Genomic DNA, 21,931 nt, shown 5'->3' with positions numbered 1-21,931 from the left:
CGGTAGCCCTGCCCCCTGGTAAACTATGTACTGTATGATCGCTGGATGATTCGTTTTAAGTCTAATACTGTGGGTAATGGAGTCGCCAATGACTAGGGTTTTCAATTTGTCAGAGCTAATGGTGGGAGGCTTCGGTGTCTGACCCCGTACCGGAAGGAGTAGAGACCAGAGATGGCTCGGCTTCTGACTCCGACTCGCTGCTTAATGGTGAGAACCGGTTGAAAGTTTGTCGGCTGAATGCACGACACCGGTTGAGCATTCCTACAGCATTTCCCTCCAGAAGCCATGAGAAAGTTGTCCGGCTGCCGGGACCGTGCGAGGGGATATATATCAATCACTATGTGTACTTACTTGTGGCAGTAACGCTGTTTTATCCTTTCCTACACTGAAATGATCCTTGCCTAACGAATGGGACAAAATTCACCCAACTGATTGTGGGAAGCTTGTGGAAGGCTACCAGAAACGTTTGACCCAAGTTATACAATTTAAAGGCAATGCTACCAAATACTAATTGAGTGAATGTAAACTTCTGACCCAGTGGGAATGTGATGAAAGAAATAAAAGCTGAAATACATAATTTCCTCATCTATTATTCTGACATTTCACATTCTTAAAATAAAGTGGTGATCCTAACTGACCTAAAATGTTTTTTTTTACTGGGATTAAATGTCAGTAATTGTGAAAAACTTACATTTAAATGTATTTGGCTAAGGTGTATGTAAACTTCCGACTTCAACTGTACCTGCTTTATTTATTTTTTGTCGTTTTATGTATAATAAATAATTAACTTTGGTAATTTCAGTGTCCGTCAATTTTATTAGTGAAAGCATTTCGTTAGTCCTAACCAGACTTGTGTTTTCACCTCAGCATGAACGAAGCCTGGGAAGGAGGTTTGTCCTAACCAGACTTGTGTTTTCACCTCACCATGAACGAAGCCTGGGAAGGAGGTTTGTCCTAACCAGACTTGTGTTTTCACCTCAGCATGAACGAAGCCTGGGAAGGAGGTTTGTCCTAACCAGACTTGTGTTTTCACCTCACCATGAACGAAGCCTGGGAAGGAGGTTTGTCCTAACCAGACTTGTGTTTTCACCTCACCATGAACGAAGCCTGGGAAGGATGTTTGTCCTAACCAGACTAATTGTCAAAATATTGAAATCAATTAATTAGATGTGCTGATTCCAAAGTTAATTACAGAGCTGATACATTTAGGACACACTAAATACATCATATTCCAGATTCTGTTTTACCCGTGAATGTCATTCCAGAAGACAATCATATATGTGTGCGTTGCAACTGTTTGACTCTAACCCCAGACTGGCAAAACAAGACATCTCTACATACTGTAATTTACATGCCGTCCCGCCCTTCCATATAAAATGTACTTGGAATGATCAATATAGTTTCTATTAATTATGTTTCTGCTTTAACTTGTTACCGTCGATACTCACCAATCTGGTTGCCATTTGCGTGCGAATGCTTTCGCATTCCGGTGTGCGCTCTATAAAATTGTTGGGGGGCGCGGTGAGCGTGCAGACATTGCAGATCCTACAACCAAGAAAGCACAACAGCATTGCAGCACCAAACTTTTACAACTCAGCATCCACAAGACGAGGCAACGGACAAAGTATGTACATTCCTCTTTCTCTAACTTGTTTTTTAACAAGTGTATTTTATTCGTTTAGAATGATTTGTTTTTATTCTACAGAATGTGATATTTGCAGCATAGCATTGTCCTGTTTTGGACCCCAGGAATCCCAATGAAATACTAACCATTTCTAGACGTATTTCTTTTATCAATAATTGTATTTAATGGATTGGGATTCATTGCCATTTGTGTAAATGAAGAAATGTGTTATTTAATCATATACGTTTATAAAGGTTATACAATGTAAAGGTGCAAGCTGCAATATTTCCTGCTGTTCAGAGTTATTTTTATTAATGATATAGTTTACACATTGATTGCTGGAGATTACAACTTGGTTGGGTTGTTCCACCTCTGCCTTTTGAGAAGTATAACATTCTGTCATAAAGAGCTCATGTTGAACTTAATAAAAAAACACGTTCTCTCATTTCAAGAGGTTAAATAAAAAAATACTGTAGTAAATGCCATCTTAAATCAGGCATAAATCCCCTTGGGACAGGGGGGAATGGAAGCTTCATGTGTGCAACAGGGAGGGGCCATTGAATGCAAGCTTCAAGAAAATCTAGAATGCTGTGAGTACATTATTTGCTCAAGGTGTTTAAAATGCTGAAACCAACGAGAGGAAATTATGGTTTAAAAGACAAACAATAGACCATAGAGAATGATAGAGAGCTATAGTGGCCAAAATGACTCATTAGCATGGGCAGTGCCATTAAGGACATCCATCATTTTTGAATTTCATTTTGGCAACTGGGTGGGACTTCCAACTTCGTAATGTTTTTAAGCTGGGCTGAATGTTTTTAAGCTGGGCTGAATGTTTTTAAGCTGGGCAGAAGCGTGTTTGCATATACTTTTTTTCCAGATAAAGAGTATTTATGCCTGCCTGCCTTTAAGGAGGTTGGCAGATTGTTACACTAGGCTTAACCTTTCAGCATGAATGACCAAATCACATTTTATTTGTCGAATGCGCGGAATACAAAGGCTGTAGACCTTACAGTGAAATGGTTACTTACAAGCCCTTAACCAACAATGCAGTTGTAAGAAAATATAGGTGTTAAGACTAAAATAGACAGGTACATTTAAAAAAAAAAAATTAAAAATGAAAGTAACAAATAATTAAAGAGCAGCAGTAAAATAACAATAGAGAGGCTATATACAAGGGGTACCGGTATAGAGTCAATGTGCGGGGGCACCGGTTAGTCAAGGTAATTGAGGTAATATGTACAGTAGACAGTGACAGACAGTAGACAGTGACAGACAGTAGACAGTAACAGACAGTAACAGACAGCAGACAGTAACAGACAATGACAGACAGTAACAGACAGGAACAGACAGTAGACAGTGACAGACAGTAGACAGTATCAGACAGTGACAGTGACAGACAGTAGACAGTAACAGACAGTAGACAGTATCAGACAGGAACAGACAGTAGACAGTAACAGACAGTAGACAGTATCAGACAGGAACAGACAGTAGACAGTAACAGACAGTAGACAGTAACAGACAGTAGACAGTGACAGACAGGAACAGACAGTAGACAGGAACAGACAGTAACAGACAGGAGACAGTGACAGACAGTAGACAGGAACAGACAGTAGACAGGAACAGACAGTAGACAGTAACAGACAGTAACAGACAGTAGACAGTGACAGACAGACAGGAACAGACAGTAACAGACAGTAAGACAGTAACATACAATAGACAGTAACAGACAATAGACAGCGACAGACAGTAGACAGTAACAGACAGTAACAGACAGTAGACAGTGACAGACAGTAACAGACAGTAGACAGTATCAGACAGGAACAAACAGTAGACAGTAACAGACAGTAGACAGTAACAGACAGTAGACAGTATCAGACAGTAACAGACAGACAGTAGACAGACAGTAACAGACAGTAGACAGACAGTAACAGACAGTAGACAGTGACAGACAGTATCAGACAGGAACAGACAGTAGACAGTAACAGACAGTGTCGTGGAGGATCGTTTCAAAATATAACACTTACAAGAACTTGTGAATTCAAGATAGGCTTTTAATGCAAACATATCAGAAGCCTAGATGGTCCGCGGAACACACACTTTCCCAGAGCATCGGCTCTGTATTTATACACACACAGTATATGAGTCCATTCCATATGTTAATGGAGTTACTTCCCTCAGGTCATCGGCCACCATTATCTTTCAGTCCAGGCTTCCTCCATGTTCATGCCTAATAACGCCTGTATCCCCTCTTGATTAGATTACAATGGTGGCAGGACCCTCGTGTCCTAAAATTAATATATGTCTATCTTACCCTAAGCACTTATGTCCTTTACCCTAAGCACTTATGTCCTTTAACCTAAGCACTTATGTCCTTTAACCTAAGCACTTATGTCCTTTAACCTAAGCACTTATGTCCTTTAACCTAAGCACTTATGTCCTTTACCCTAAGCACTTATGTCCTTTAACCTAAGCACGTATGTCCTTTAACCTAAGCACTTATGTCCTTTAACCTAAGCACTTATGGCCTTTAACCTAAGCACTTATGTCCTTTACCCTAAGCACTTATGTCCTTTACCCTAAGCGCTTATGGCCTTTACCCTAAGCACTTATGTCCTTTACCCTAAGCACTTATGTCCTTTACCCTAAGCACTTATGTCCTTTACCCTAAGCACTTATGTCCTTTACCCTAAGCACTTATGTCCTTTACCCTAAGCACTTATGGCCTTTACCCTAAGCACTTATGGCCTTTAACCTAAGCACTTATGGCCTTTAACCTAAGCACTTATGGCCTTTAACCTAAGCACTTATGGCCTTTAACCTAAGCACTTATGGCCTTTAACCTAAGCACTTATGGCCTTTAACCTAAGCACTTATGGCCTTTAACCTAAGCACTTATGTCCTTTTAACCTAAGCACTTATGTCCTTTAACCTAAGCACTTATGTCCTTTAACCTAAGCACTTATGTCCTTTAACCTAAGCACTTATGTCCTTTAACCTAAGCACTTATGTCCTTTAACCTAAGCACTTATGTCCTTTAACCTAAGCACTTATGGCCTTTACCCTAAGCACTTATGTCCTTTACCCTAAGCACTTATGTCCTTTAACCTAAGCACTTATGTCCTTTACCCTAAGCACTTATGGCCTTTACCCTAAGCACTTGTGTTTGTTCCTCTCTATCTAATCTTTATAATGGTGTCCTGCTCTTTCCATAATAGATAATGTATTTAAGGGTCACCTTCTCCTCTTTGCCCTAAGCCCTTATGCACAGTAAAGCACGTATGGCTTCGGCCATTACACTTATGTCTGTTTAATCTTTGGTTTCCTGTCCGCTTTCTGTTTGTGGTCTAATGTACACCTATCTTTGCTCGATAGTGTCATATCTGTCTCTATATGTAACAATAACTACAACAACAGTGACAGACAGTAACAGACAGTAGACAGTAACAGACAGTAGACAGTGACAGACAGTAACAGACAGGAGACAGTAACAGACAGGAGATAGTAACAGACAGTAGACAGTAACAGACAGTGATAGACAGTAGATAGACAGTGACAGACAGGAACAGACAGTAGACAGTGACAGACAGTATCAGACAGTGACAGACAGTAACAGACAGTAGACAGTAACAGACAGTAGACAGTAACAGACAGTTAAACAGTGACAGACAGTAGACAGTGACAGACAGTAACAGACAGTTAAACAGTGACAGACAGTAGACAGTGACAGACAGTAACAGACAGTAGACAGTGACAGACAGTAGACAGTAACAGACAGTAGACAGTAACAGACAGTAGACAGTGACAGACAGTAACAGACAGTAGACAGTAACAGACAGTAGACAGTAACAGACAGTAGACAGTGACAGACAGGAACAGACAGTAGACAGTGACAGACAGTAACAGACAGCAACAGACAGTTAAACAGTAACAGACAGTAGACAGTGACAGACAGGAACAGACAGTAGACAGTGACAGACAGTAACAGACAGTAGACAGCAACAGATAGTAACAGACAGTAGACAGTAACAGACAGTAGACAGTAACAGACAATAGACAGTAACAGACAGTAGACAGTAACAGACAGTAGACAGCAACATATAGTAACAGACAGTAGACAGTAACAGACAGTAGACAGTAACAGACAATAGACAGTAACAGACAGTAGACAGTAACAGACAGTAGACAGTAACAGACAGTAGACAGTGACAGACAGTAGACAGTGACAGACAGTAGACAGGAACAGACAGTGACAGATAGTAACAGTGCCGCTGTTTCCCACTATTGTTGATTCCATCTTAAAATGAAGATAATGTGGAGCGTATGTATGTACTGCTGAGTTCATGAACAAAGTGTTGAGATAGTGGTTTGTAATTGTGTTATGGGTAATGCAAGAACCTACTGAGACCCACAATAATTTGTTTTCACCCATTTTGTTGCGTTACAAAGTGGGATTGAAATAGATTCAGGTGGGCTTTCCAGGTGGGCTTTCCTGCGTCAACAAGCAAAGGAAAGGACTAATTCCAGTTAAAATGGAGTTGGAGCACTCAACAAAAACAAGGAAGAGATTCATGTATTTTTGCTCACGTTAACTCATTGTACAGGATGCGAACAGGTGACTGCCGTCTCGACATCAAGCTGACGTCTTCCTCAGAGTGACCTGACCATTGCAGTGCCTTGCGAAAGTATTCGGCCTCCTTGAACTTTGCGACCTTTTGCCACATTTCAGGCTTCAAACATAAAGATATAAAACTGTATTTTTTTGTGAAGAATCAACAACAAGTGGGACACAATCATGAAGTGGAACGACATTTATTGGATATTTCAAACTTTTTTAACAAATCAAAAACTGAAAAATTGGGCGTGCAAAATTATTCAGCCCCCTTAAGTTAATACTTTGTAGCGCCACCTTTTGCTGCGATTACAGCTGTAAGTCGCTTGGGGTATGTCTCTATTAGTTTTGCACATCGAGAGAATGACATTTTTTCCCATTCCTCCTTGCAAAACAGCTCGAGCTCAGTGAGGTTGGATGGAGAGCATTTGTGAACAGCAGTTTTCAGTTCTTTCCACAGATTCTCGATTGGATTCAGGTCTGGACTTTGACTTGGCCATTCTAACACCTGGATATGTTTATTTTTGAACCATTCCATTGTAGATTTTGCTTTATGTTTTGGATCATTGTCTTGTTGGAAGACAAATCTCCGTCCCAGTCTCAGGTCTTTTGCAGACTCCATCAGGTTTTCTTCCAGAATGGTCCTGTATTTGGCTCCATCCATCTTCCCATCAATTTTAACCATCTTCCCTGTCCCTGCTGAAGAAAAGCAGGCTCAAACCATGATGCTGCCACCACCATGTTTGACAGTGGGGATGGTGTGTTCAGGGTGATGAGCTGTGTTGCTTTTACGCCAAACATAACGTTTTGCATTGTTGCCAAAAAGTTCCATTTTGGTTTCATCTGACCAGAGCACCTTCTTCCACATGTTTGGTGTGTCTCCCAGGTGGCTTGTGGCAAACTTTAAACAACACTTTTTATGGATATCTTTAAGAAATGGCTTTCTTCTTGCCACTCTTCCATAAAGGCCAGATTTGTGCAATATACGACTGATTGTTGTCCTATGGACAGCGTCTCCCACCTCAGCTGTAGATCTCTGCAGTTCATCCAGAGTGATCATGGGCCTCTTGGCTGCATCTCTGATCAGTCTTCTCCTTGTATGAGCTGAAAGTTTAGAGGGACGGCCAGGTCTTGGTAGATTTGCAGTGGTCTGATACTCCTTCCATTTCAATATTATCGCTTGCACAGTGCTCCTTGGGATGTTTAAAGCTTGGGAAATCTTTTTGTATCCAAATCCGGCTTTAAACTTCTTCACAACAGTATCTCGGACCTGCCTGGTGTGTTCCTTGTTCTTCATGATGCTCTCTGCGCTTTTAACGGACCTCTGAGACTATCACAGTGCAGGTGCATTTATACGGAGACTTGATTACACACAGGTGGATTGTATTTATCATCATTAGTCATTTAGGTCAACATTGGATCATTCAGAGATCCTCACTGAACTTCTGGAGAGAGTTTGCTGCACTGAAAGTAAAGGGGCTGAATAATTTTGCACGCCCAATTTTTTCAGTTTTTGATTTGTTAAAAAAGTTTGAGATATCCAATAAATGTCGTTCCACTTCATGATTGTGTCCCACTTGTTGTTGATTCTTCACAAAAAAATACAGTTTTATATCTTTATGTTTGAAGCCTGAAATGTGGCAAAAGGTCGCAAAGTTCAAGGTGGCCGAATACTTTCGCAAGGCAATGTAGCTCCTATTTATAGCCTAGTGGCTCATTGAGACACAACCATGTAAAGAAATATATCATTATAATACATTCGGGTAAATTATTACACAACTTAATAAAATAAATTGTGTGTCTCGTTAATCAACAGGTCAAATTATACATAGCTGATATTTGGGTGTCTGTGAATCCGGAGAGACAGAGACCCCAAAGAACAAGGCAACAACATTATAGAAACAAGAACAGTGAAAAATCATCATTTAGCCCCTTTGGATCCACAGTGTCTAAGGAGTACTGCCATTATGCCTGTCTTTGTTTAAGTTTACGCACGGTCAGTGGGGACCCGTCTTTCAGGGCCGGTGGGGCAGTACCCCAGCTGTTTTGAGCCCCGTCTGTTTAGCTAAAATGTTTGTGTGTGTGTGTGTGTGTGTGTGATTATTTAATAAAGTTTTGTTGCCTGTTTTTCATGTTATTTTGGCACGTGTCATGTATCAGAAGAACATTAAGAAAACGTTCCATAACATTTTTTGAATGTTATTTAAAAACATATACATTCCTCGGCATCAACAAAACTTTTCTCCATCCTGTATCTTGTTAATTGATCGTTTGTTGTTCTACAGATCTACCATGTCAGGAGAAGAAATAATCCACACCACCTACAAGCACATGGAAGTACCAGGGAAGATAGCGTCAGTCAGAAATTCCTTATCTCAAAACCAACCAGTCATCATTGTCAAGGAGAAGCAAATTAATGAGAAAATCAATCATGAAGGTAGGAGTATGAAATAAAGTGGTGCTGTTTGCTGCATTGTGTAAAATGTGTGATTTCTGCAGAAGATCCATAAAGAATAGTGTATTTTGTCCCTTTAAAGCAGAGGGGTGTTAAATTCACTTCCTGGAGTGGAGGTGGATTTTGGCTCCTCCCCTTGTACTTTATCATTGATTAGTTAGGAACTCCCCTTACATGTTTTTTTTTAGGTCTTAATTGAACACACATCGAAATGAGAAAAAACAGCAGACACATGGCCCTCCACACCTGCTTTAAAGGGACATTCTAAGTGAATTCATTACTTAGTTGATTGTTTTTTGTGACAACAAGAAGAAAAAAAATACAACTATTGGTGGAAAAAAATGTGCAGATCTTTATCACACCCTAGGAAGTAAAGAATGCTTATTACGCTTTTCAGTGACCGTCTACCACTTGAAAAGGGATTTGAAATCTGTTGGATTGGCGTTCAGTTTCCGGCATAATGATCAGACCGTTTTCTCTGTTGTCGACGGGGATGACGTGAAGGTAATACATATATTTCATTGCATTTGAAAATACGTTTGTTGCGGACTCTTTTTTGGACTACAAGAATTGACCAACTCCATAGAAGTCAGAGAGTGTTATGTGCGGGACCTATGGGGCCTGGCCCGCCCAACCTCCTTACCCGTCCAAATAAAATATTGATCATTTATTTGACAGAGACGCACGCTGACATAAAGACTTATCCGTCTCAGATAAAGCCTCCGATTGAGCAGAACAGCACCGCTCTGTCTCCGTAGACCACGAATCTGATGCGGTCTGGACAATAGGAGTATGGCATGGCTTTTTTTGGCCAGACAGCATCAGATAGTAAGACAGAGGGGCGCTGTTTCACTCGCTAATTTTAGCAGAGAGGAAGAGGAGAAGCAAGATGGCTCACTCTTGCCAAAATCTATCCCCAATAAGCCCAATGCGTTTATGGGCATAATATGCAAATCTAAGCTTGTCACCTGCATTCCCACCTTTGGGACAATGACTCACATTGTTAGGGCGGAAACATGAGCATCTCGTCATCATTTACAGATCTCTGGTTTCAGCTAAGGTAATTAGAATGGAGAGTTGGCGGTTACACTGTTTGGATGCTGGCTTACCCTAAAGTAAATTGATGGTTTGACAAAATTATATAATTACCCCCGTCCAAATAAAATCATGTAAAATACTTTACCAGAGACTTGGATCATTAGGTTCTTAATTATTTTTTTGTTGTTGCTATGTATTGTTTCAAATCACAGGTACGTAGGCCTAGTTGGGCAGCCACGTTGCTGTTTGAGTTGTGGCTGTCAGTGAAAAGCATCTATTATGTGTGAAGATGGTTTCTTGAGTATAATTTAAAATGTTGAGACAAGGGGAGGGGTTTGTGGCGAAGATATGGGCGTCGCTCTCCAGAATGTGCACCAATGTCTTCTGCCAATTCTTACACATTCATTGTGTGAATTGTTTGCCATTTGATATTTTTTATTGGATCAATTCCACCTTATATTTGTAACCATAAGGACTAGTAGATGTAATGTCAATCCCCATCATTTGGTATTAGTAATTTACTGTTCTTAAAAAATATATATAACTCAGCAAAAAAAATGACTGGAAGTTCTTTGTTTCTGGCCATTTTGAGCCTGTAAACAAACCCACAAATGCTGACGTTCCAGATTCTCAGCTAGTCTAAAGGCCAGTTTTATTGCTTCTTTAATCAGAAAAGTTTTCAGCTGTCACGAACCGGCTCAAAGTGCGTAACAAAAAGGGAGACGACGTGGAGATTAGTATATTTTGTTATTCCTTAAGTAAACTAAATAAAAATGAATGGTGTGTGTAGTCAGTAGTGTAAGTGAGTGGTTGCGTGCATAAATGTGATAATGAGGGGGGTTGAAAGGTGCCAATGCAAAAAAACACAACCAAAATCTGTGTCTGCATGGAGAGAGTCTTCCCGATGAATGGGAAGAGGTGCATTTATCTTTCTCTGACGACCCTCTCTGCTCCGCCCACCAACATCCTATTAAGGAAAACAAGAGCAAAGAGAGAGAATTCGGCAGACAGAGTGGGAGGGTCCTCATAACTAACATAATTGCAAATGGGTTTTCTAATGATCAATTAGCCTTTTAAAATGATAATCTTGGATTAGCTAACACAACGTGCCTTTAGAACACAGGAGTGGTGGTGATAATGGGCCTCTGTAGGTCTAAGTAGATACTCCACAAAAACATCTGCCGTTTCCAGCCACAATAGTAATTTACAACATTATGAACAATGTCTACACTGTATTTATGATCAATTTGATGTTAATTTAATGAACAAGAATTGTGCTTTTCTTTCAAAAACAAGGACATTTCTAAGTGACGCCAAACTTTTGAAAGGTAGTGTGTGTGTGTGTGTGTGTGTGTGTGTGTGTGTGTGTGTGTGTGTGTATGTACAGTTGAAGTCAGAAGTTTACACACTTAGGTTGGAGTCATTAACTTGTTTTTCAACCACTCCACAAATTTCTTGTAAACAAACTATAGTTTTGTCAAGTCGGTTAGTGCATGACACTAGTAAATTGTCCAACAATTGTTTACAGACAGATTATTTCACTTATAATTCACTATCAAAATTCCAGTGCGTCAGAAGTTTACATACACTAAGTTGACTGTGCCTTTAAACAGCTTGGAAAATTCCAGAAAATTAATATGAAAAAAAAATAGAAGCTTCTGATAGGCTAATTGACATCCTTTGAATCAATTGGAGGTGTACCTGTGGATGTATTTCAAGGCCTACCTTCAAACATCGTGCCTCTTTGCTTGACATCATGGGAAAATCTAAAGAAATAAGCCAAGACCTCAGAAACAAATGGTAGACCCCCACAAGTCTAGTTCATTCTTGGGAGCAATTTCCAAACGTCTGAAGGTACCATGTTCATCTGTACAAACAATAGTACACAAGTATAAACACCATGGGACCTCGCAGCCGTCATACAGTTCAGGAAGGAGATGCGTTCTGTCTCCTAGAGATGAACGTACTTTGGTGCGAAAAGTGCAAATCAATCCCAGAACAGCAGCAAAGGACCATGTGAAGATGCTGGAGGACACAGGTACAAAAGTATCTATATCCACAGTAAAACGAGTCCTATATCGACATAACCAGCCGCTCAGTAAAGAAGAAGCCACTGCTCCAAAACCGCCATTAAAAAAGCCAGACTACGGTTTACAACTGCACATAGGGACAAAGATCATACTTTTTGGAGAAATGTCCTCTGGTCTGATGAAACAAAAATAGAACTGTTTGGCCATAATGACCATCGTTATGTTTGGAGGAAAAAGGGGGAGGCTTGCAAGCCAAAGAACACCATCCCAACTGTGATGCACGGGGGTGGCAGCATCATGTTGTTTGGGTGCTTTGCTGCAGGAGGGACTGGTGCACTTCACACAATAGATGGCTTCATGAGGACGGACAACTATGTGGTATATTGAAGCAACATCTCAAGACATCAGTCAGAAAGCCAAGGCTTGTTAACAAATGGGTCTTCCAAATGGACATTAACCCCAAGCATACTTTCAAAGTTGTGGCAAAATGGCTTAAGGACAACAAAGTCAAGGTATTGGAGTGGCTATCACAAAGCCCTGACCTCAATCCTATAGAAAATTTGTGGGCAGAACTGAAAAAGTGTGTGCGAGCAAGGAGGCCTACAAACCTGACTCAGTTACACCAGCTATGTCAGGAGGAATGGGCCAAAACTCACTCATCGTATTGTGGGAAGCTTGTGGAAGGCTACCAGACACATTTGACCCAAGTTAAACAATTTAAACGCAATGCTACCAAATACTAATTGAGTGTATGTAAACTTCTGAGCCACTGGGAATGTGATGAAATAAATAAAAGCTGAAATAAATCATTCTCTACTATTATTCTGACATTTAAAATAAAGTGGTGATCCTAACTGACCTAAGACAGGGAATTTTTTACAATGGTTAAATGTCAGGAATTGTGAAAAACTGAGATTAAGGTATATGTTTATTTTTTATTTTACTAGGCAAGTCAGTTAAGAACAACAAATTCTTATTTTCAATGACGGCCTAGGAACAGTGGGTTAACTGCCTGTTCAGGGGCAGAACGACAGATTTGTACCTTGTCAGCTCGGGGGTTTGAACCTTCCAGTTACTAGTCCAACGCTCTAACCACTAGGCTACCCTGCCGCCCCATATGTAAACTTCCAACTTCAACAGTATGTATGTATGTTTGTATATATTCTCCATTCCATATGTAACTAGTAGGCATATCTGCTGTACTTGAGAAACAAGTATTTGTTCATTTCATAACTGTAATTTAAGAGTTTTGTCTCTTTTTTTCATTATTTTGTCTCTGTCCTGATAGCAGGTACCTCCGACGTTGAGTTGACATGTTGATGCACTTCACTAGCCATAGCTCAAATCAAGGCAGATTAGAAAGGGAGGCAGACAGGCAGAGTTGAGTTTTAAAGAACCTGAATTGATCAGTATATTTTCTACATGTTTTATTTATTTTGTCTTTAGGCCTATGTATTTGACTTAGTTGATCATGGAAGTTGTAGGTCTACTGTTGCATTGGCCTATAGACTGAGTTCCATGCACTAATTTCTTTAGATGCCAATGGGTCATGGTGTATCAACGTGTCCAGATGTTAAAGGGTGTTGTTCTAGCATTAGTTGAATTTTAAGTTTTAGATTTTTATCATGTTAATTCATATTTTTATTATGAACCACCTGACAATTAATTTTGAGCAACGAAAACGTTATTGAAATTAAACTGTTCCATTAAAAACGTGCGTGTAAAAAGAATCATAACTGGCAAACAGATTGGCAGCATAAATTGTGAACTTCCCCAAACTATAAACTCAGGAGCTGCCTACGGTCTTCATTATAACACCTGTTAACAATGGGTCCACCTATGTAAATCTAATGCCAGTCCAACTGATTCATTCTGGCCCCGGCCCTGGCACCAGCAGCACATAGAAGCCTTTGGTAGCACCAGCATATCTAATCTACATTTCAGACGCACTAGTACCATGTCTTGGATTTAAGTACCTCTCAGACATTGTTGCACGTGCAGCACAATATGTACAGCAAATTTTTTTGGGACCATGCTGCGGGAGAAAAACAATAATGGCGGCCAGTAGCCCAATTTCCCCTTACTGTGGAGTCCATCTATAATTGAGGCTCACGATAGTTTAATGCGTGTGACTATTTTGACACAGCAGGAACGTGGCAGATGTAGCGCTTGACAAGTCCTACTGGAGCTAAAACGAAATGATAATCCAAATCACTAAAACTAAACGATGAACCAGATCACTAAAACTAAACGATGAACCAGATCACTAAAACTAAACGATGAACCAGATCACTAAAACTAAACGATGAACCAGATCACTAAAACTAAACGATGAACCAGATCACTAAAACTAAACGATGAACCAGATCACTAAAAGGAAAGAAAGGCCACATGGCAAGCGAATGGAAAAACTGCTGTTTTGTATTATCTCACTCCTGTGTGCTTGTCGTATGCCACTTGAATGATCGGTCCCCAGGATAAGAGTTGGCTGGTGGACAAGGGTATCAGCCTTGTCTGAGCCAGAAGGCCATAAGGCCAAGATCTTGTTGGCCAGAAGGCCAGGATCCTGTTTCTGTAGCATGAGACAGGCCCTGTATTTCAAGTTAACACCCAATCCATCTCCTGAGTGACAGTCTTTGGTTGGGCTTGACAGGGATTGAAGCCCCACCCTAGAGCGGCAGACACTCTTACCGCAAGGCCACGGAGTTCGTTGAGGTGTTTGTACTTATGCTCTCTCTATATCCACAGCTAGAGATGAAACCAGACGTGAAGACAGCCTGTTCAGACGAGAATTGCCTGTTCCAGTGGCATGAGAAGATGGGGGAGTGGGGCATCCTGAAATCTGTGGCGGAACCTCAAAAGTACCTCTGTATCGTCAACAACAAGATCACCGTCGGCCCACTGGAAAAGAATGTTAAATTTCGGCTGACATCAAAGTGAATCAGTACATTAGACATCTTGACAGCTGTCTGCATAGATAACCGGCTTGTTGCCTTCCGGGGTCAGAAAAATACTTGTCTTAGTGAATTATCCCTTTTAAATAGGATGATAAGCATCTTTGATTATTACAGGCCACTATTATATCTATGCTTACGTGTATTTTAGTCGAGCAAAACCGGTTGTGGAAGGTACTACCCTGCTTACAGACACCTGCACACTCAACATCAAGATTCAGTACATAGTTTGTCTCAGAATTGAATTCTAAATACAAGTTGAATTACTTTGTAAAAGGAATGATGGGAGAGAGAGAAACACTGTATATAGACAGACATAATTACATTTGAAATGCTTGAATTATTTTGGAAATTTCAGTTTAGTTTGTTTTTAACTTTTGATATTGATTTCCCTTCCTTTGGCAATGTGAACACATGTTTCCCAGGAGGTGGGAGGGAGATACTTTTATTAAAGAATGTGAAACAATATGTCTGTTTGCTGCATTTCATTAAAGAATGCAAAGCTGTTCTTTGTATGACCTAAAATAAATGTGTTCATAGGGGCAGAATATTATATAAAGTTGAAGTGGGAAGTTTACATACCCTTAGGTTGGAGTCATTAAAACTCAGTTTTTCAACCACTCCACATGTCTTGTTAACAAACTATAGTTTTGGCAAGTCGGTTAGGACATCTACATTGTGCATGACACAAGTAACTTGTCCAACAATTGTTTACAGACGGATTATTTCACTTATAATTCACTGTATCACAATTCCAGTGGGTCAGAGGTTTACATACACTAAGTGCCTTTAAACAGCTTGGAAAATTCAAGAAAATTATGTCATGGCTTTAGAAGCTTCTGACAGGCTAATTAACATAATTTGAGTCAATTGGAGGTGTACCTGTGGCTGTATTTCAAGGCCTACCTTCAAACTCTGTGCCTTTTCGCTTGACAGATGAACAGGCTTTGGTGCAGAAAGTGCAAATCAATCCCAGAACAACAGCAAAGGACCCTGTGAAGATACTGGAGGAAACGGGTACAAAAGTATCTATATCCACAGTAAAACGAGTCCTATATCGACATAACCTTAAGCTTCTCAGCAACAAAGGACACTGCAACAAAACCACCATAAAAAAGCCAGACTACGGTTTGCAACTGCACATTGGGGCAAAGCTTGTACTTTTTGGAGAAATGTCCTCTGGTCTGATTAAATAAAAATAGAACTGTTTGGCCATAATGACCATCGTTATGTTTGGAGGAAAAAGGGGGTGGCTTGCAAGCCAAAGAACACCATCCCAACCGTGATGCACGGGTGTGGCAGCATCATGTTGTGTGGGTGCTTTGCTGCAGGAGGGACTGGTGCACTTCACAAAATAGATGGCATCATGAGGGTGGAAAAGTATGTGGATATATTGAAGCAACATCTCAAGACATCAGTCAGGAAGTTAAAGCTTGGTCGCAAATGGGTCTTCCAAATGAACAATGACCCCAAGCATACTTCCAAAGTTGTGGCAAAATGGCTTAAGGACAACAAAGTCAAGGTATTGGAGTGGCCATCACAAAGCCCTGACCTCAGTCCTATAGAACATTTGTGAGCAGAACTGAACAAGTGTGTGCGAGCAAGGAGGCCTACAAACCTGACTCAGTTACACCAGCTCTGTCAGGAGGAATGGGACAAAATTCACCCAACTTGTGGGAAGCTTGTTGAAGGCTACCAGAAACGTTTGACCCAAGTTGAACATTTTAAAGGCAATGCTACCAAATACTAATTGAGTGTATGTACATTTCTGACCCAATGGGAATGTGATGAAATAAATCAATGCTGAAATAAATAATTCTCTCTACTATTATTCTAACATTTCACATTCTTACAATAAAGTGGTGATCCTAACTGACCCAAGACAGGGAATTTTTACTAGGATTAAATGTCAGGAATTGTGGAAAAACTGAGTTTAAATGTATTTGGCTAAGGTGTATGTCAACTTCAGACTTCAACTGTACATCCAAATCGGGTGAACGGTGTAGGAGATACAGCTCTTTTTCACGTCTTTTTAAGAGACCAAAAGTCATTTGACAATTGACTGCTCAGCTGTTCCATGGTCATGTGTGTTATTGCCTCAATAGTTAATTTACAAGTAATCAGATAAAAGGTCTAGAGTTGATTTTAAGTGTGACATTTGCATTTGGATTATGTTGCTGTTTAACCCTCATTATGAAGGCCAAAGAGCTGTCACTGCCAGTGAAGCAAGCCATCAGTAGACTGAACAATCAAAACAAACCCATCAGAGAGATAGCAAAAACATGAGGTGTGTCCAAATCAACTATTTTAAACATTTTTATTTTTTGTTGTTGTTGAATTTTACCCCTTTTTCTCCCCAATTTCACGGTATCCAATTGTTTTAGTAGCTACTGTCTTATCGCTACAACTCCCGTACGGGATCAGGAGAGACAAAAGTCATGTGTCCTCCGATACACAACCCAACCAAGCCGCACTGCTTCTTAACACAGCACGCATCCAACCCGGAAGCCAGCTGCACCAATGTGTCGGAGGAAACACCGCGCAACCTTGGTTAGTGTGCACTGCGCCCGGCCCGCCACAGGAGTTGCTGGTGCGTGATGAGACAAGGTAGCGGTAACCAAACCCTCCCTAACCCAGACGACGCTAGGCCAATTGTGCGTCGCCCCACGGACCTCCTGGGCGCGAACCCAGAGTCTCTGATGGCACAGCTGGCGCTGCAGTACAGCACCCTTAACCACTGCGCCACCCGGGAGGCCTTATTTTAAACATTCTTAAAAGAACGCACTGGTGAGCTCAGGAACACCAAAAGGCCCGAAAGTCAATGGAAAACAACTGTGGTGGATGACAGAATAATTATTTCCCTGGTGAAGAAAAACCCCTTCACAACAGTTGGCCAGATCAGGAACACCCTCCAGGAGGTAGTCATATCTGTGTCAAAGTCAACATTCAAGAGAAGACTTCACCAGAGTAAATACAGATGGCTTGTGGCGAAATCTGCACGGAGCCTTCACCGTGCACTGCCACTTTAAGAGCGCATGAGCAGTAAGGAAGGAGAATATAAAGAGAGCTCGTTCAGCTCTTTGGGGAGGGGCTCTTTGGTGGCGCGACAGTTTGATTGCGTGTGCTGTGCTGCAGAAGTTTTGTTTGTGTTCAGCGTGTGTAGTTTATAGAGTATTTAACTCAATCATCCGTGTAATCGCTCTAGGTCGTGGTTGTTTTAGTTTGGAACCACGCCCGTTGTGGATCGCATGGATTAGTAGCAACATTGTTGCGAAGCTTTAACATACAAACCAACAAACCATCGGACAGTCAGACAGTACACCTGCACGCCTGAAGACCACAGCTAAGATCTCTCTTGTTCTCTTTCTCTTTTTGTCTTCCCTCTATCGTTCCAGTGCTTTACCCTGCAACAGACTCTCTATTTTTCCAATGCACTTCGCATTGAAGTTCATTAGAGCTGGACTATTATTGCCCTGCCAGAAGTATTTGGACATTTTAGTTAAAAGGGAGGTTGCTTGCAAGTTGTGTATTGTTATGTGAACTGTATTGAGATGTACTAATGACATGTGGCCGAGAAGACTGGACATTTTTAAGGCCTTTGTTTCGATGAACACCCCCCACATTCATACCCTCTGCACTCATCCACTAGAAAATAATACAGATTATTGCAAACCCTATGTTGATGACTGGGTTCATTCTTGTATGAAGTTGCTGTTGAATTGCTCTGCCATTATTAATATTATTGTATGAGGTATTCTTGTTGGGGTTACCCCTGTGCTGTGATGTGGGTTTTATATGGTGTGTATTCTCTTTTCTCTCCACTGGCTATCTGGTAAACAGGCTACACTCTAGGCAGTCTCTTCTGCTGATGTGTGTGGGTCTGGTAGTGGTTCTCTCTATTCTACTCTTTTCCTTTCGGCATGGTTAATACCTGCCTGGCGCCCGAACAAAAGCTTTCTTTACCCCTCTCTAATAAATACCGCTACAGGCTTACTACAAGACGTAAACCATTGGTTTCTGAAATGAATTGCCTCGCATGGTTCACCAACTACTTCTCAGAGTTCAGTGTGTCAAATCGGAGGGCCTGTTGTCTGGACCTCTGGCAGTCTCTATGGGGGTGCCACAGGGTTCAATCCTCAGGCCGACCGTCTCTGGATATATCAATGATGTCGCTCTTGCTGCTGGTGATTCTCTGATCCAACTCTACGCAGACGACACCATTCTGTATACATCTGGCCCTTCTTTGGACACTGTGCTAACTAACATCCAAACGAGTTTCAATGTCATACAACACTCCTTCCGAGGCCTCCAACTGCTTTTAAATGCAAGTAAAACTAAATGCATGCTCTTGAACCGATCGCTGCCTGCACCCACCCGCCCAACTAGCATCACTACTTTGGACGGTTCTGACTTAGAATATGTGGACAACTGCAAATACATAGGTGTTTGGTTAGACTAAACTCTCCTTCCAGACTCACATTACGCATCTCCAATCCAAAATTAAATCTACAATTGGCTTCCTATTTCGCAACAAAGCCTCCTTCACTCATGCTGCCAAACATACCCTAGTAAAACTGACTATCCTACTGAACCTTGACTTCAGCGATGTCATTTACAAAATAGCCTCCAACACTCTACTCAATAAATTGGATGCAGTCTATCACAGCGCCATCCGTTTTGTCACCAAAGCCCCATATACTACCCACCACTGCGACCTGTATGCTCTCGTTGGCTGGCCCTCACTACATATTCGTCACCAAACCCACTGGCTCCAGGTCATCTATAAGTCTTTACTAGGTAATGCCCACCTTATCTCAGCTCACTGGTTACCATAGCAACACCCACCCGTGCGCTCCAGCAGGTATATTTCACTGGTCATCCCCAAAGCCAACACCTCATTTAGCCGCCTTTCCTTCCAGTTGTCTGATGCCAAAGACTGGAACGAATTGCAAAAATCGCTGGAGACTTATATCTGCCTCACTAACTTTAAGCATCAGCTGTGAGAGCAGCTTATCGATCACTGTACCTGTACACAGCCCATCTGTAAATAACACACCAAACTACCTCTTTTACTCTTTTGCACCCCAGTGTCTCTACTTGCACATCATCACACATCTATCACTCCAGTGTTAATGCTACATTTTCATTATTTTGCCTCTATGGCCTATTTATTGCCTTTACCTCCCTAATCTTTTACATTTGCACACACTGTACATATATTTTCTATTGTGTTTATTGACTGTACGTTTGTTTATGTGTAACTCTGTGTTGTTTTTGTCACACTGCTTTGCTTTATCTTGGCCAGGTCGCAGTTGTAAATGAAAACTTGTTCTCAACTGGCCTACCTGATTAAATAAAGGTGAAATAAAAAAAAAAAGAAAAGAGAATTGGTAGGCCTCAACAGGAAGACCAGATTAGAGTTGGCCAAACAACATCTAAAAAAGCCTGTTCAATTCTATAACATCCTATCGACAGACGAGACAAAGATTAACTTGTACCAGAATGATGGGAAGAGAAGAGTATGGAGAAGGGAAGGTACTGCTCATCACCAGAGCATACCCCCTCATCTGTGAAGCATGGTGGAGGTAGTGTTATGGAGAAGGGAAGGTACTGCTCATCATCAGAGCATACCACCTCATCTGTGAAGCATGGTGGAGGTAGTGTTATGGGGTGGGCATGTATGGCTGCCAATGGAACTGGTTCCCTTGTATTTATTGATGATGTGACTGCTGACAAGCAGCAGGATGATTTCTGAAGTAGGTCTATATTATCTGCTACAGATTCAGCCAAATGCTTCAAAACTCATTGGACGGCGCTTCACAGTGCAGATGGACAATGACCCGAAGCATACTGCGAAAGCAACCCAATACTTGTTTAAGGCAAAGAAGTGGATTGTTCTGCAATGGCCAAGTCTATCGCCTGACCTGATTTCAATTGAGAATGCATTTGTATTTGTATTTGTTAGTCCAAACACACCAAAGCACCCACATTGCATATAAAACAAAACAAAATATAAAACATTGAACTATGTTTGTACTGAATGAGCTAAAAATAAAACAGTACATCATATAACATCCCTACACTGCATACATAGACACACTGGCTTTACTCAAAGCCAGTGGCATGTCATTAGTAAAGATTGAAGAAAGCAAGGGGCCTAAACAGCTTCCCTGGGGAATTCCTGAATCTAGTTGGATTATGTTTGAGAGGTTTCCATTAATGAACACCTTCTATGTTCTGTTAGACAAGTAACTTTTTATCCACATTATAGCAGGGGGTGTAAAGCCATAACACATTCATTTTTCTAGCAGCAGACTATGATCGATAATGTCAAAAGCGGCACTGCAGTCTAACAAGACAGCCCTCACAATAATTTTATTATCAATTTCTCTCTGCCAATCATCAGTCATTTGTGTAAGTGATGTGCTTGTTGAGTGTCCTTCCCAATAAGCGAGCTGCTAATCTGTTGTCAATTTGTTTACTGTGAAATAGCATTGTATCTGGTCAAACACTATTTTTTTCTAAGGGTTGCTAACAGGCTGATTGGTTGGCTATTTGAGCCAGTAAAGGGGGCTTTACTATTCTTGGGTAGAGGAATGACTTTAGCTTCCCTCCAGGCCTGAGGGCACACACTTTCTAGTAGACTTCAATTTAATATGTGGCAAATAGGAGTGCCAATATTGTCCGCTATAAACCTCAGACATTTCCCATCCAAGTTGTCAGACCCCGGTGGCTTGTCATTGTTGATAGACAACAATCATTGTTTCACCTCTTCCACACCTCTTGCTTTATGGAATTTAAAAGTGTAATTCTTGTCTTTTATAATTTGGTCAGATAAACTGGGATGTGTAGTGGCAGTGTTTTTTTTGTTGCTGTCATGCCAAGTAGTTGGCAGTATCAGTGCCATCTGATTCAATGAATGAAGGTGCTCCAAAGCGTTTTACAATCATTCTTTATATCATTTATCTTTGTTTCATAGTGTAGTTTATTTTTTATTTAGTTTAGTCACATGAATTCTTAATTTGCAGTAAGTTTGCCAGTCGGTTGTGCTGCCAGACTTATTTGCCATACCTTCTGCCTCATCCCTCTCAACCACACAATTGTTCAATTCCTCATCAATCCAAGGGGATTAAACTGTTTTTACAGTCACTTTCTTAATGGGTGCTTATTAATAACTGGAATAAGCAACTTCATAAATGTGTCAAGTGCAGCGTCTGG

General features: G+C 40.9%; 1 protein-coding gene across 1 annotated transcript; it reads left to right on the top strand.

Annotated features, from left to right (window-relative positions):
- Positions 1–1,317: 1,317 nt before the first annotated feature.
- LOC110536399 lies at positions 1,318–15,181 on the top strand. The gene is made up of 4 exons (XM_021622164.2): positions 1,318–1,624; positions 8,522–8,673; positions 9,089–9,195; positions 14,508–15,181. The coding sequence occupies exons 2-4, from the start codon at positions 8,529–8,531 to the stop codon at positions 14,697–14,699; spliced, it is 444 nt and encodes a 147-aa protein (XP_021477839.2). The 5' UTR covers positions 1,318–1,624; positions 8,522–8,528; the 3' UTR covers positions 14,700–15,181.
- Positions 15,182–21,931: the final 6,750 nt, after the last annotated feature.

The sequence above is a fragment of the Oncorhynchus mykiss genome, chromosome 11, assembly GCF_013265735.2.
Source record: "Oncorhynchus mykiss isolate Arlee chromosome 11, USDA_OmykA_1.1, whole genome shotgun sequence".
NCBI classification, from domain to species: domain Eukaryota; kingdom Metazoa; phylum Chordata; class Actinopteri; order Salmoniformes; family Salmonidae; genus Oncorhynchus; species Oncorhynchus mykiss.
This window is presented reverse-complemented; position numbering and strand designations above follow the sequence as displayed.